General features: G+C 35.5%; 1 protein-coding gene across 1 annotated transcript in view; it reads left to right on the forward strand.

Annotated features, from left to right (window-relative positions):
* The window catches only part of LOC117176120 (transcription factor E2F2-like), a 124,202-nt gene that overhangs the window by 60,854 nt on the left and 47,151 nt on the right, over positions 1-16,197 (forward strand). The window contains exons 3-4 of the mRNA XM_033366184.1: positions 6,324-6,481; positions 12,335-12,473. Coding sequence (XP_033222075.1) covers positions 6,324-6,481; positions 12,335-12,473 — 297 coding nt within the window. The remainder of the gene's footprint in view (positions 1-6,323; positions 6,482-12,334; positions 12,474-16,197) is intronic.

Here is a 16,197-nt window from a genome sequence, read left to right on the forward strand (position 1 = left end):
TGACCAGATTCCTACAAATTTAGGACCACACTCACCATTTTTAGTGCTTCTTGTTTATTATCCCAAATTTTTAACTCAATATGGCGCTTTGTGTGAAAATAAGTGGGGAAATAAAAAAGTGGCGGTAAGGTAGAAACCTGGTCACGTGACCCACTCGTCACATAGCCTTAAAAAAATAAACAAGAGACTTAAAAAAATGAATAGACAACAGTTGTTTAACCAAAAGGATCTACAAATATGCTATAAACTTTTATTATGAGATTACATTAGAAATAAAAAAATTAACATTTTTGAAAAAGTAAACACGTTACAATAACTTTATAGTTAACCAAATATTTAATTTTGCCAATTTCTTTGTCATATTTTAAATAATAATTGTGTTTCACAATACGTAAATCGGTTGTTTCAAAATCCGTACTTACGGTAGGAACGGACCGCGTGTTTCATAATCCACGGACCGGCTTGTTTCCATTGTATGTACCGACTAATGGAGAACCATTTCGGACTGACTAATCCGTTTTTATTGTTAAAAGTGTTAATTTGAAGATTGATCGGTACTTACAACAAAATAATTATTGTACGTTATGAACCCATACGTTCATAAAAATGCAAGTTATAAGGTAAATTAGTTAGAAAATTTGCACTACATTTAAATTAAATTGTAAATTACCCAAGTAAAAATGCTTCGACATAAGTTCGACTTGAATTAACCCCAGTCAAGACATGCTGAAGTCGAAAAGTTTGAATTAAGCATGTCTCAATTTTGAGACGGAGCGAGAGTTCAATTTATGCCTTGCAGGCATGTGTCTATGTCTTGAAGACATACATTTATCTCTTAAGTCGCATTTTTATGACTTCAACACGAGCGGTTTATAACTTCGACTTCATTTGTATCATACTTGTTTGACGATGATACCGAAAATGTTGTTTGTTTTTACGTATTTCTAACGGCTTAGGAGATCCTGGTAGAAAGTTACAATTTTTATTTGTTTGAAGAAAATTTTTAAGAGTTATATTCGTTCAGACCCACAGATTCTAAATATTTTAAATTTAAAATAACTAATTTAATAATTACAAATTTTTCATTCATCAATTTTAATCTCATTAATAAGTCGAAAAAGGTTCGACCCTCTTAGCCAAGACATAGCTCGTCTTGAGACAAGTAAACGAGGTCTTAGCCAAGACAAGTCTCGACTTAAGACAAGTAAACGCCGTTTTACCTGTGGTGGCCATAAAAGTAAGACGAAGGCCTATGTCGAAGCATTTTTACTAGGGTAGCCAGCATACTCATCAGCATGCTTTTATAAAATAAAATTAAACTTGTGTTAATTATTCATGACATATTGATTTTAGGTAAATAATTATATAATTTTAATATTAATATTACAAGGAAGACCCGAGAAAGGAGAAAAAACTGAATTAAAAAAATTAATTTGAAAAAAATAATGTAATTTATAATATATAATACTATTAAACCGATCTGGTTATCGTGGCTCGTTCGAGGTCGTTCGTTTCCAAGACATCGATGCCTGGTTTCATCTCAAAACTGAGTTGAGGCATAGATCCTCGTTTTACTTTTATGGCCACGACAGATAAAACGGCGTTTACTTGCCTCAAGTCGAGCCTTGTCTTGACTAAGAACACGTTTACTTGTCTCAAGACGAGCCTTGTCTTGGCTCAGATGTTCGAACCTTTTTCTGCTTTTAAATGAGATTAAGACTGATGAATGAAAAATTTGTAATTGTTAGATTAGTTATTTTTAATTTTTAAAAATTCAGAATCTGTGGGTCTGAACGAGTATAACTCTTAAAAATTTTCTTTAAACAAATAAAAATAGTAACTTTCTAGAAGGATCGTCTAAGCCGTTAGAAATACGTAAAAACAAACAACATTTTCGGTATCATCATCAAATGAGTATAATACAAATAAAAATCCTTATGACAGTCAGAAATACCCTTTTTGTGAGGACAGTTATGCACTCAAAGTTATAAACCGCTCGTGTTGAAGTTATAAAAATTCAGGCTCAGTCCGTTTTTATCCCACGATTTATGGAGTGGGTGAGAATGTTCGGCAAGACCCCTAAATACCACCCCTACTATATTAACACCTAAAATATTAAAAATGACAATTTTGATTGTCGATATTTGAAAATATAAAAACGAAAAAAATCCTCATTTTTTATGGTACGAGTTATAGGGTGGGTGAGAATGTTCGGCAAGACCTCTCAAAACCACCCCTACTGTATCAACACCTAAAATGTTAAAAATGATAAGTTTGATTGTCGATATTTGAAAATATAAAAACGTCAAAAAACGTCTTTTTTATCTCACGAATTATAGAGTGGTTTAAAATGCTCAACAAGACCCCTAACAACCACCCCTAGTGTATCGACACCTAAAATGTTACAAATGACAAGTTTGTTGATACAGTGGGGGTGGGTTTTACGGGTCTTGCCAAACATTTTCACTCTCTCTATGAATCGTGAGATAAAAAAAGAGCATTTTTTACAGTTTTATATTTTTAAATATCGACAATCAAACCTTTCATTGTTAATATTTTAGTTGAGGATATATTAAGGGTAGTTTTTAGGGATCTTGCCGAACATTGTCACCCACTCTATAATTCGTGACCCATAAAACCCATTTTTACTCCTCGCATAATTTATGGATCCTTTAGGACTAATTTGAGCCCGTAGTCCCAAATCTTGAGCTTTAGTATTTTTTGTAAAAAATAGATAAAAAATTGTTTAAATATTTTTTAAAAATGTTTAATGATCATATTCCCAGAGCACTAAATGAGCCCTAAATTATTCTATAAGGTGAATTATCTGTAAAATAATTTTTATTGCGTTTCACAGCAATCTTGAACTAACTTATTGTTAAGCTATTGCAAACACTGTTTTTTACAAAAAAATAAAAGAGCCCAAAATTTGCGAACACTGACTTCATGTATTTTTTATAACTTTAACGTGGCACAACACCATATATAACAAAAAAGGGTGAAAGGAAATATCGCGCGACCTTCGGTCGATGATACATCAGGAGCCTTAAATGAGTATTTTTTAAAAGTTGACTGCTTTGGGTATTTTCTAAGAGCCGAAAAGTCAGAGACTATTGCCAAATTAAAATTCTCAAGATAGTTATTTTTGACAAAGTCGTATCCACGTGGCAGAGAGGGGTTAATTTTTGACTTTAAGGGTTGCAGCCCAAAAATCGCAGTGGTTATTTTCGAGGAGCCCAAAAATCAGACTATTTCTATTGTAACATCCTAAAAAAAGTTATTTTTGACAAAGTTGTATCTACGTGTTAGAGAAAGGTTGATTTTTGACTTAAGGGTTGGATTCCAAAAATCGTAGCGGGTATTTTCGAGAATTCCAAAAATCAGACTCTAGTGCCATTGTAAAATTCTAAAAAAAGTTATTTTTTGACAAAGTCGTATCTACGTGGTAGAGAGGGTTTGATTTTGGACGTTAAGGTTTGAAGCCCAAAAATCATAGAGGATTTTTTCGAGGAGCCCAAAAATCAAAGACTCTATTTACATTGTAAAATTCTTTTTAAAAAGTTATTTTTTGACAAAGTTGTATCTACGTGGTAGAGAGGGGTTGATTTTGGACGTTAAGGGTAGAAGCCCAAAAATTTTAGTGGGTATTTTCGAGAAGCCCAAAAATCAGAGACTCTATTTCCATTGTAAAATTCGAAAGAAGTTATTTTTTGAAAAAGTTGTACCTACGTTGTAGAGAAGGGTGGATTTTGGACGTTAAGGGTTGAAGCCCAAAAATTGTAGTAGGTATTTTCGAGGAGTCTAAAAATCAGAGACTATTTCCATTTTAAAATTCGAAAAAAAAGTTTTTTTTGAGAAAGTTGTATCTACGTGGTAGAGAAGGGTTGATTTTGGACGTTAAGGGTTGAATCCCAAAAATCAGAGACTCTATTTACATTGTAAAATTATTTTTAAAAAGTTATTTTTTGACAAAGTTGTATCTACGTGGTAGAGAGGGGTTGATTTTGGACGTTAAGCGTTGAAGCCCAAAAGTTGCAGTTGGTATTTTCGAGGAGCCCAAAAATCAGAGACTCTATTTCCATTGTAAAATTCGAAAAAAGTTACTTCTTGAGAAAGTTGTACCTACGTGGTAGAGAAGGGTGGATTTTGGACTTTAAGGGTTGAAGCCCAAAAATCATAGAGGGTTTTTTCGAGAAGCCCAAAAAGGAGAGACTCAATTGCCATTTTTAAATTCTAAAAAAAAGTTATTTTTTGAGGAAGTTGTGTCTACGTGTTAGAGAAGGGTTGATTTTGGACGTTAAGGGTTGAAGCCCAAAAATCGTAGCGGGTATTTTCGAAGAGTCCAAAAATCAGAGACTCTATTTCCATTGTAAAATTCGAAAAAAAAGTTATTTTTTGACAAAGTTGTGTCTACGTGTTAGAGAGAGTTTGATTTTGGACGTTAAGGTTTGAAGCCCAAAAATTGTAGTGGGTATTTTCGAAGCGTCCAAAAATCAGAGACTCTATTTCCATTGTAAAATTCTAAAAAAAAGTTATTTTTATTTATTTATTTATTATTAATTAATTATAGTGAAATTTTTTTGTATGATTACAAATTCATGTAAATATAATAATCTATACATATAAGTTATTGTTGATATTTTAAAACTTTTATAAATGTTGTCAATAAATTCATTTAAATTCCAAAAATTTCTAGAAATAAAATATTGGGCGACTTTATCAAAAATGTATGATGACAAAAGAGGTAATTGATCAAAATCGTACTAAAAGCCATTTCGAATATATTGTGAAGATAAAAAATTATATTAAGTATCTCTGAAAGAACGGGCACTACATAGAAGTGTTTTAACAAAATGTTGAATTTATTATAGTAAAAGAAAATATCCAAATAAGCAATTCCATTTGACGTTGGAATTTTATTCAGAATCTTTATAAACAATTAAACATAGATAAAATAAAACATTTTAGTGTTAAATGTCTTTAAGTATTGCAAAATAATTCTGCTCTTGACATTTTGCTAGCACACTACAATTTTTTAAGTTTTTAACACTTTCAAAGAGGTGAGGAAAATTAAATTATACGCGAAAACGTAGATTATCTTAATTATTATTTAAGCTTTGATTTTTGAGCAATCTTTAAAAATAATTTCCATGATTTTGATTAAAGTTATGAAAACTTTGAATGATTTTGAAAGACTTTTCAAGGTTCTAGAAATTTACATTTTTTTAAATTAAAAAGAATTATTTAAATTAAATTTGTCAACTTTTTGAGGATTTTGAAAGATTTTTGAATCACGAAATTGGTCTGTTAAGATTCATTGGAACATTTAATATGGTTTTTTTATTTTTTAGTTATGCAGGTTTATAAAATTTTAGAAATAATTCGAATACGTGTAAGAGATATTTAGAAGTGTCGATAAAGATACGACAATAATTTTGAACTATAACCGCTGAAGAAGTTTGAAAGCTTTCGAAAAAATGTCTTATTTTTCTGGAGGAATCTATAATAATTTGTTAATATAAAACATTAATTTTTAAAGAATATTTTAAAATAGTTTCGAAACTTTTTTCTAATATTTAAGCAAAATTCAAATTATATAAAAAATGTATTCAGATGCTTTTGTACTGTTTTGAAAATAATAATAATTTTTCAATATTTTCAATAAACTCATAACAAAACTTGGCTTTTTGAATATTTGGAAATGAAGTTTTTAAAGAATATTTAGCAAGATTTAAAAAAATAACATAACATTCCCAAAATTGTCGAAAATATTTTAAAAAATTTCAGACAATTGTGCAGATAACTCGAGTTAGATTAAAAGACATTTAGAAATTTCAAAGTATTTATTAGATTAAAAATATTGAGAAATTTCAAGATTTGTGAACATTTATGAAATATTTTTTATTTTTCAAGCTTTGAAAGGTCCTAAATATCTTATAAACTGATCGAAATTCGTTTTCGAATTGTATAAACTCATGAAAAATAAACAAATATTCTTTAAAATTGTCTCGATTCTTTTACATATCGCAAGAATGTTCGTAACTCATTTAATTCGCCAAATTTGTCTGAATTGAAAAAAACTTGACTTCATATACATACTGCTTTTATTGGTTTTAGAAACCAGTCATTGACTCCATACCCTTTCAGAACTTCCTAAAGTGTAATTCTCTCTACCTCATCTAAGGTTCTTTCCAGGGGAACAAATGCACATACAATTTTTGTATCTATTAAAAATTTTTTCTATTTCAAAAGGAATACATTTACGTCAACTCTAACTTTTAAATTGGATTAAATTCTACCTAACCATTTTTTTACTTTTGCAGTTAAAACAGAATTCATTGATGATGGGTCCTTGGATGAAGATCAGTCCCAGAAGGTCACAGAAGAAACACCGAGTCCTCACTTGCAGGACCACCAGTATGGACAGACACCTTGTTATCAAATAACAAGGAGACCTGCGCAACCTCCTCCTCGTACTGAGGTAATTTGGTAATATTTACTTTTAAAATTTTTATGAAACTCACAAAGGGTAGTTCAAGTATAGTAAAATAACTCTCAGAATCCGGTTTCTTGAGCGACCTCCAAAATAAAAATGTGAACATTTAAGAACTGGAGTAAAAGTCTAGAACAATAAATTGAATGTAGGATTATTGGTTTATTGACAAAATCAACACATTTCACTTCAAATTCGATCGGATTGAAACCTTCGATTTTGTGCGTCTGTACGAATATAACACAGGACCACACAAAAGTCGGTCATAAACTGAAATGAAAGTACACCAAGCTCTCGCTTTCAGTTTAATGTTGGGGGTTGTCTTTAAACAGACTTGGGCTGAAACCGGGGGAGGGGGATCGAAACGCAAACAGTCAGGACTGCCTGAACCGTTTCCAATTTAAATTCATGCTATTGCTCAATATACAGGACTCAGTACTCGCGCACTACGGCCCTTCCAAGATGACTGTCCAACCACTCTCCCGCTGCTCCCCTGAGAAACTGCGGAAGCCAGCAGTTCTAGGAAGGTCGAGAACGGGCTGACTTGAGCGTGATAGTTTGGTGTAAGCTGGTTTTCATCGGGCTTGTTTTCTTACGCCTCTCGTTCCATCTCCAAGTGCGCTTATCCTTCCTATGTTTTTGTTGCTTAATAACGGAAAAAGTTGTGGACTTAAAAAAACAACATGTCCAAATGACAAGGCTCCATTTTGAAAAGATCAAATGAAAAGGTGCTAACTCGCATGTCGTACTCTTGAAGCTTCAAAATTCTATATAAATTATATTGTAGAAATCAGCGCTCTCAATTTTGTAGCAACTGTTCATTTGGTCTCCACGAGTTAGCATCTTTTCATTTTGTTTTTCCGACCTGGAACTTTGTCATTTTGTCTGTTCGAAATTTCAGATTTTGGCAAATGAAAGAGCAAATCCAAAACTATAGATTGGTGTAAAAAGCAATTTTTCGGACGTTAGGTCCCTTTCTTCGTGGACGGTCGCATATGATCGTCTTGAAGTGCAGTGGTCAGGCTTTAATGAAGGGACTAATATAAGTCTATAGAACATGAGGTACTCGCACTACATTTTTTCGAAAAAATGGCAATTATCGTAATTTTTCTAAAAAAATGTAACTGATAACAATATTTCAATTGTAAATTCAGGTTTGACGGCTAAAAGTCCACGCGAAATACCTTGTCCCATTCCAGTTTAAGGCCAAAATTTTTTTGTCGTTTTTTCTAATAATTTACATACAGAGTAAGAAAAAATGTACTCTCAATATTTACAATAACTTTTTTAATGACTTTTTAATTCTGAAGCAGTTTTTGATAGATTAAAAATGAAGTGAAGCTTGGGGTTTTTACTTAGAGATCTCTCAAGGAAAAAAAATTTTTCTCGAGAAGATAAATCAAACGAAAAAGAAACCATGGTGTTGACTTACTCATCAAAGTATTCTAAACGAGGGGTCTTCAGCGAGAAGAAATTTTGTCCCAAATACTCATTTGCCAGATGCTTCGTTGCCAACACTACGCTGCTCACTCAACATGGAAAAATTCCGTCTCACTGTTACAGGTGAGTAGAGGTTCGTGGTGGTGGAAACGAGACATGTGGTAAATGAGTATTTTCGGCCAAATTTTCCCTCGCTGAAGAGGCCTTTTCTAAACAAACAATAAATAAACACTTATAAGGGCACCTTTAGTTTGTTTTTTTTTCTTAGTTAAATTGATACTCTCCTCAATGAAAGGTAGATGCAAGAGGTTTTCTGATAAAAATCAAGAATACACCATTTTAATCCATTTTTTGGAGAAATGAATTTTAAAAATTGTGAACACATCGTCATCGAGCCGATGCAAGATTATTTCGTAGCGTCGGTAGCTCCCTAATAGAGCGCTTGGTTGCTAGCCCCAAGGTTGCGCGTTTTCCGCAAACGAACCTTGCGGCTATCAGCCAAGCGCTCTACCAGGGAGCTACCGGGTCTTCGAAATACTTTTACACCGGCTCGATGACCATCCGTTCGCAATTTTTAAAATGCATTTTTCTCAAAAATGGGCCAAAATTGCGTCTTTTGGTTTTTTTCAGAAAACCTCTAGTATGTACCTTTCATGTCATTTAAAAAAAAGCGGAACTAAAGGTCCCCTTGTTAGTGTACTTGAGTTTACAGAATAATGGTTCTAGACTTCAAAACTAATTATTTATAATACTTTAATCATGGTATCAGTTATACAAATCACATCTGCCACATTTAAAGCCTGAATTGTATGTATCGTACAAATACAGTCACATGCTTAAGTAGTATATGTTATAATTAACATATTTCTTTGTATATTTAATAAATTAGTACAATGGAAATAATTAGAAGTTCAGATGAAAGGATAAAGATGTAATGTTTGTAAATATATGTCAAATTATAAATTATGAAATTAATAAATAATAATAAAATACTGAGAATGTTTAAAAGTATTTTAATAAGGTTCAAAGAAAACGCAGTTATAGTTACTCCACTCGAAGTGATTGTTACGGTTTACTCTGTAAGCATTACTGCGCGCACCGTTTTTTGTTTAGTGAGTAAACCTGGAAACACCACTTTATCTAAACAGTGTAAGACCTACCACCTTGATAACAAAGTTTTAGGACTCGTCACCGTGTGGCGCTCGCGTTCGGCCGATTTCAATTTTTCTTTTTTTGTTGTGTTGGTAGAAGTGTCATAGAAGTTCTGTCAGATTTTCAGCTGATAACTTGACATTTGCTGAAGTGACGCCGTATTGTGTATATCTATCTTTGTGTGTGGTTTCGATTTTTCACAAAAAAAATGTCGGCACCGTCGCACAATGCAATCGTTACCCGTGAGCATTTGGCTAAAAACGAAATGAATACCATCCAAAAATCACCGAATTCACCTGATTTGGCTCCCTGCGACTTTTTCCTATTCGGTCGATTCAAGAAACCGCTACACAAAACGCGTTACAGCACCCGAGATGAGGTCATGGAAAAATCGAAGATGGCTTTGATGGCTATACCGCAAACCGATTATAAAAAATGTTTTGATGTATTTTTGATGTTAAAAATAAAGTCTTGAAACTTTTTGATCAAGGTTGTATGTATAAAAGAACGCAATAGGCACATATGTATAATAATATTTTAGCAATTTTAAATTATGGGTTACATGCAAAGCTACAACAAAAAACCAGTATTGATTGATGAGTTACAGACATGGTAATTGTTTACTTTGACGGCTTCTGTTTAAAAAAGGCTCTTAAAAGCATTTAAATTGCTCAAAATTACTAATAACAGTAAGATAATAATAAAACAGAAGGGACAAGAAGGTTTTTGCAAATTGTTCTGCTCAAAATGTACTTATTTTCGATTTTCTACTTGAAGAGTTTTGAAGTTAGGTTCTGACGTTATTAAATCAATGCTGATGCTTCAAAGACGCAGGAAGCCCGTTTTCAGCTGGCCCTGGCCACAAAAGAGTGATCGGTCACGTCTCGAACCCCTATTTCAACTTGCCCTAAAAAAAACACGTTCTAGCGACTAATCATAGAAGAGTGATCAGTCGCATCTCGAACAACAAATATAGGTTAGGTACATACTATTTCGTAAATTTTAACAATTAAAAACAATGAAAAAGTTGCAAAAACCTTCTTGGCCCTTTTGTTTCATTATTATATTGCTGTTATCAGTATTTTTGATCAATTTAAATACCTTTAAGAGACATTTTTAGCAGAAGCCGTCAAAGTAAACAATTACCACAAACATACCTTGATATCGTGTTGTTCTTTGAATCTTCCTGTGCACCACTCACACGCTTCACTCACAGACAGTTATATAAATAAAAAATAACTCGGAAATAAAACAAATTTCGAAGTGTGTTGAAGCGACGCAATAACATTGGATTATACGCGAGACAACGAACAGTTGACATCATTCGACTTAACCGCCGTCCAATCCCAATGCGGCGGTAACCGCGACGGTTCGGGGATCGGGAGGTAAATGTTAATGCGTCAGACACAACAGTCGCTGCAGAATATTTTGCGGTAGCGCACAGTGACTGTTACGGTGCCGCAGTAATGTTTCCGTCTTCAACCGTAACCGTCGCTGCCCAGCAACAGCATGATTTTTCTGCAGAGATCTTGCGGTCGGCACAGCAACGGTTACGGTGAAAACTACACCCTCTCTGGTTTACTTCTCTCCGTGCAGGAAAAATGAACCCATTGAAAAGGCGACTCCGTGAATTGCGTATCAGTCATTTGCAGATTGAGATCTTTAAAACTGAATTGAATTGGGACTATGTGAATCGGTCAGTTTCTCGAATAGCTCCGAATTTGCAATGTACTACAATACCCATTTCAAGCAAAATTATATCGAATTAGACCGACTTTTGTAGGGTAGGCTGTCATATTTTACAGGATTTTTAAAATTTATACATTATTGAAAGATTAAGAGAAATCCTATGCAGGCTGCTGGATTCCTTTTGCTATTTTAATTCTATAGGATGTGAATGCTTTTGCGGCTTATAAGTTTGTCAAAAAATAATAAACATTAAAATTCTGTTCGAAGCCAATCGGCGGGCATCTGTAATTCCAGTGACAGATACGCTATTCAACTCACATCAAAACTATTCAAAGCAAGTGAATGGACTTTTGTTTCCTGGGCAGATGGATAATTTATGTACACGAATAGTAAGACGTCATATTACTCAAATTGGTGCTATTGTTTTTACTATAAAACTTAAACTTTCGTAACAATAGCCATTTAGTATTATAAATCATCATTTTTAGATACATTTTGATTTCAAAAATACTTAGGAGGCATTTAAACTATATTAACAAACTGTTTTATTTATTATTATTTATTGGTTGATTTGGGGATTTACAAAAATATACATTTTAAAAAATCTCAACTTTGTCCTTTCTGATTTTTTAATTACTTCAGATTGATTAAATATTTTTAAGATATGAAAATAATACTAGAAAAAGATTTGTTTAATATAACATATAATATAACAGATACGGTTCCAAATGGTCAAAATCTGTAAAAAGAACATTTTCCATATATAGTATAATCATATAATGCCAAAGTCGGGTTTCACGAAAGTGGCACCAATCTTTCACAACTCGGCGCTGTTCACAAAATTTACTCGCGCCTCCAGCAAAAGCGAAAATTGGGTGCGCCCCTGCGAGTAACCCATTTTTACAAAAATTATTTTTTTTTTGCTGGCATAATGACCTTTCTTCAACTAATGATTTTCGAGAAAAATTCTTTTGAGAAATTTAAACGTCATGACAAAATTTATCGCAAATATCCAGAATAACGTTTTACTGCGGGAAGGAGGCAGAAAGCAGTCATCTTTTTTTTAGCAATGTAGCAGTTGTACCGCATGACCTGGTATCACTTCCTAGAATAGTGCTTGCTCCTTGCGCAACCCTGGGGTGGTTTGTGAAGTCTTTCTTTTATATAAAAAAATTACAATTCCTGTCAGTATAGTTAATTATTTTTTTAAACAAATGCGTGTTAATTTCCATTTTTTCTAGCTGCGTAACTTACCCAAAGTGCCCGATTCTCACGAATGTTATGGCTGAACTTATTTGGGCACATCGAACCGTGTGCGAAGCAGATCTAGTGCTGAATAAGATCTCTTGAATCATCTACTTCGCACACGTGTCGCACAACATATTGTTTTCAAAGACCTATCCTTTGGTTCTTACAATACCCTAAACACTTGCGAAATACAGAGCCTAATCATTTTACCAGAACATACAAAATCTTTACTTATTCACTTGTCAATTATTCATAGAAACTATAAGTTTTATTTAATAATTAATACTCATAGATTTATTAAACCATTTGCAGATGTCGGTACAGGCAGTGAAAAGAAGACTTAATTTGGAGATGGGTACTACGGGCCCTAGTCAGCCTGCCTTCAAAACTCCGCGAGGAAAGCGCAGGCGCACTGGTTCAAATTCATTAAGTGGACACACACCTACCAAAAGTAAATAAAAAACACTATTGGTTCTGTAATCATTTTTGTCGATTTTTCTCTTTAGAGGGCAATGCCTTGGCACTTGGATGGTTTGTTATAATACGTCATCACGGAACTGAATCCAAAATTTATATTATGTAATTCTCTAGAACACACACACGGAAGGTGTCACTACACTACGTTGTTCACCCACTCACACATGCACGACCATTTATACCGCGCTCCTGATTGGTCCAGCTGAAATATTTGATAACTCAAAACTATGTGCGGTCCATTTACATAGCCTCTTTTTGGGAGTAGTTCGACATGGTTTCGCAAACGTTAATGCGACAAGTGCGATAGCTCTGGCTGTTTTTCGCACTAGAGAGCATGCAGTCGTGCCATTTAACCCTCTCGTTCAAGGGCCACATGCATGATGCACGCTGCGAATGTGGCCCCTGAACGAGAGGGTTACATGGCATGGCTGCATGCTGTGTGGTGCGAGAAACACCCAGAACTACCGCAATTTTCGCATCAACGTCTGCAAAACCATACCGAAATACTCCCAAAAGGGAGCTATGTAAGCGGAGCGCCTACTCCACCACAGCCAGAATAAGCCGGCCACAGAGAAAAGAGATGTGACACTAAGACCAACCGCGGGCAGGCATCCGATAGAGGAAGAGTGATGCTTCATGACCCGGAGAAATATCAGCATGCAGATTTCTCTCAAGACTAAAGATCTGGCTGAAATGGATGTCGAGCTTCCTGAGGGGTTTTTCCGAAAATTCTTTGGCCGATGCGAACCTTAAAACAAAATCAACGGTTGATCATAAGACCAAAAGACGAATGCATCAACCCACCACAATCATAGGCTGGGCAAGACAGTACGCGTCCTGTATTCAGTCTGTGATTGGCTATATAAACTCTGGCAGGAAGTTTACTACCAAGGTTTGTAAGTTTGCGCGCGAATTCTGGATCCTTCATCACACACTTAACAAGTCCAAGCTGCTAACCATCAGGCAGCATATTGTTGAGAAAATATGGATACTTTGTGACGCCAAGAATAGTCTAGAGTGGAGAGAGAGGTAGGTCAAAGAAAACCAAAAGTTTCTCTCGGACCCACCTCGACTCTTCCAAGACCCTCCAGTTGCTGTCGACCACTCGCTCAAACCAGAGGAGGTCGATGGATTTTGGAGAAAAAGTCTACGAAGTGCAGCATAGACTGGACGAAGGCTCAAAGAAAATAAATAGCTTTAAGGAGCTGTGTGATAGCCTTATAACACCGGAGGAAGACTGCTCACCTATCATTACTAAGGAGGTGAAAAAAATATTAACAGGTATGATGAACTATTCCGCTCCGGGACCAAATGGTATCAAGACCTTCCGTTGGAAAAAGTTTCCTTTAACTCATCAGCAGCTGGCTCTTATTTTAACCTCATATTTAAAGTCGGAAGAGCCAATTCCAGAGTGGTTGGTGGAGGGGCGTACAGTGCTCGTTCCGAAAATGGGTAACTTAGCTGACTCGAAGAAATACAGGCCAATCACTTGTCTAAACACGTTGTATAAGATCTTCATAGCTATCCTAAAAAATAGGATTGTTCGAACAATCGAACCTGTGTTGCAAGGAATATATTAACAACGCGGCTCAAAGAAAGGCGTAGCAGGATATTGGGAGAACCTGCTCATCGATAGATGTGTCTGCAAAGATACAGCATAATACCAGCAAGCTGTGGCCACTCAATACTTTCTAGATGAAGGATCATAGACGCCATCTAGCGTATACTCCAATCCCTATGATAAGATAATTAATGACGTCACATTCGCTCCAGATAGTTTTTAGATAATTAACTTGAAAAACTAAATGAGATGAAAAAAGCAATAAAAAACGAACAGAAAATCATAAATAATTATTTATATATTTCCATTTGTTTTTTCATTGCTTTATTCATGAAAATGTAGTTCACGAAAAAATGAAAGGTACAAATAGCTAATTTGCATTTTTATTTGAATTACATTAAAATAGCCTCTAAGCCCGTTCAAGTCTTGCAACGGGTGATAACCAGCAACAACAAACATGGTGGTTCGCGCGTAGCTTGGGGTTATGGGTTTGCGGGGTGTGGGCAGGGGAAGCAACACTGCGCCATCTAGCGTATACTTCGAGCGGGATCAGGCTTATAATACTTCAAGGTCACATATATGAGTGACCAGAGCCTGTCTACCAGCCATCTAACGATGGCCTGGACTGATTACTGGAAATCTTTCGATTCGACTTCCCATATACTTATCATCTGTTTTTGGAAAAATGAAAGGTTCATTCGCACATCGTGAGGTGCATAGAGAGATTGGTGCCACTTTAGAGAACCAGATTTACTGTCTCACCTGGAAAAAATCGTGTGATAATTAACAAGGTCACTTTTCTCAGAGATGTGTCTTTCCATTATCTCTAGCACTTCGTCATTCCCAGGAGCACTTTCGCGGCAAACCTGCAAATCGAAAGCACGAGGTCACTCATGTATTTTACATGGATAATCTTAAGATCTATGATAAAGACAAAGATCAACTACATCAAGCTCTAGGGATTGTCGAACGATACACCAAGGAAATTAGAATACAATTTGGTGTATAAAAATGCGCCAAGGTTTATTTGAAGTGAGAGAAACTTAATGGCATCCCTGAAGACCCTAAGCTTGTTGATGGAAGCGCTATAGGACACCTTTGCACTGGAGAGATCTATACATACCTGGGTGTGCCACAGAGCAGCATTCAGTATGTGAAATCTCTCAAGGATACTCTCCGAAGCAGATACACGCGTCTCATCTGGGTCGCGGAATTTTGAATATTGAATGTCTTCACAAGAGGATTATTCTGAGTACAACAAATAGAGTCGCAAATGGAAGAAGCCCTCATATTAAAATGGTCAGGAAGCACGAAGTAGTGGGCAAAGGAGAGCTTCTGCACAAAGCAGGGGAGGATGCTGATTAAAGTCGTGCACGGTGGATTTCATTTTAACGTGTCAAGACGTATCATTACCACCTTAACAAACCGTCGCCACATTTTAAGCCAAAACATTCCTGATGAGAAGTGCCACATATACTGGAACATTATATTCTCGACAATGGTTTCTGGTGCACACTCGAGGCCTGATAGTTCTCCTTGACTTCGAGAAGCAAGCCATGTTCGTTAAACTAATCGTCCTTATCATTGGCGCTCTTGGAGGTATTGATTCCGCCATAGACTGTAACCACCTATTTCAAGGTTGTGAGACGTGGTTATGGCTAAAATTTTACTTATGACAAAGCCACCGAAAGAGTCTCCGGGTTGCGGATAGAGGGTCCCTGTACCAAGGGTTGCTACTGAATATGTTTACAATAACTAGAAGCATTCGCGAACAATTTTCCAGGGATGGTCCCGAAGGAATAACTCCTAAGCGGAGGCGTAACAACCGTGCTGAATGCTGAATGGCACCTGGGCGAGGTAACTTAAACGGTAACTCTGGGATACCAGGTGACATCCAAAGGTGCAGCCTTATCCTTGCATGCCGGGCTCTACAAGGACGGACGAAATCTTTCTCTAGCTGCTTGTGTGATCAATAATAACACCGCCAAACCACCAAAAAATGGTAGATGCGATTCCAAACGAACGGTCGCGCAGAGCATCGGACTGGTTCAGCAAACAGTGCCGTTCGCCGTCGAGTTCAGGGTGCTAAAAATAATTTAGATGGAAGCACTTCGACGAACCGGGGAAACAATCACAT

The sequence above is a fragment of the Belonocnema kinseyi genome, chromosome 1, assembly GCF_010883055.1.
Source record: "Belonocnema kinseyi isolate 2016_QV_RU_SX_M_011 chromosome 1, B_treatae_v1, whole genome shotgun sequence".
In the NCBI taxonomy this organism is placed as follows: Eukaryota; Metazoa; Arthropoda; class Insecta; order Hymenoptera; family Cynipidae; genus Belonocnema; species Belonocnema kinseyi.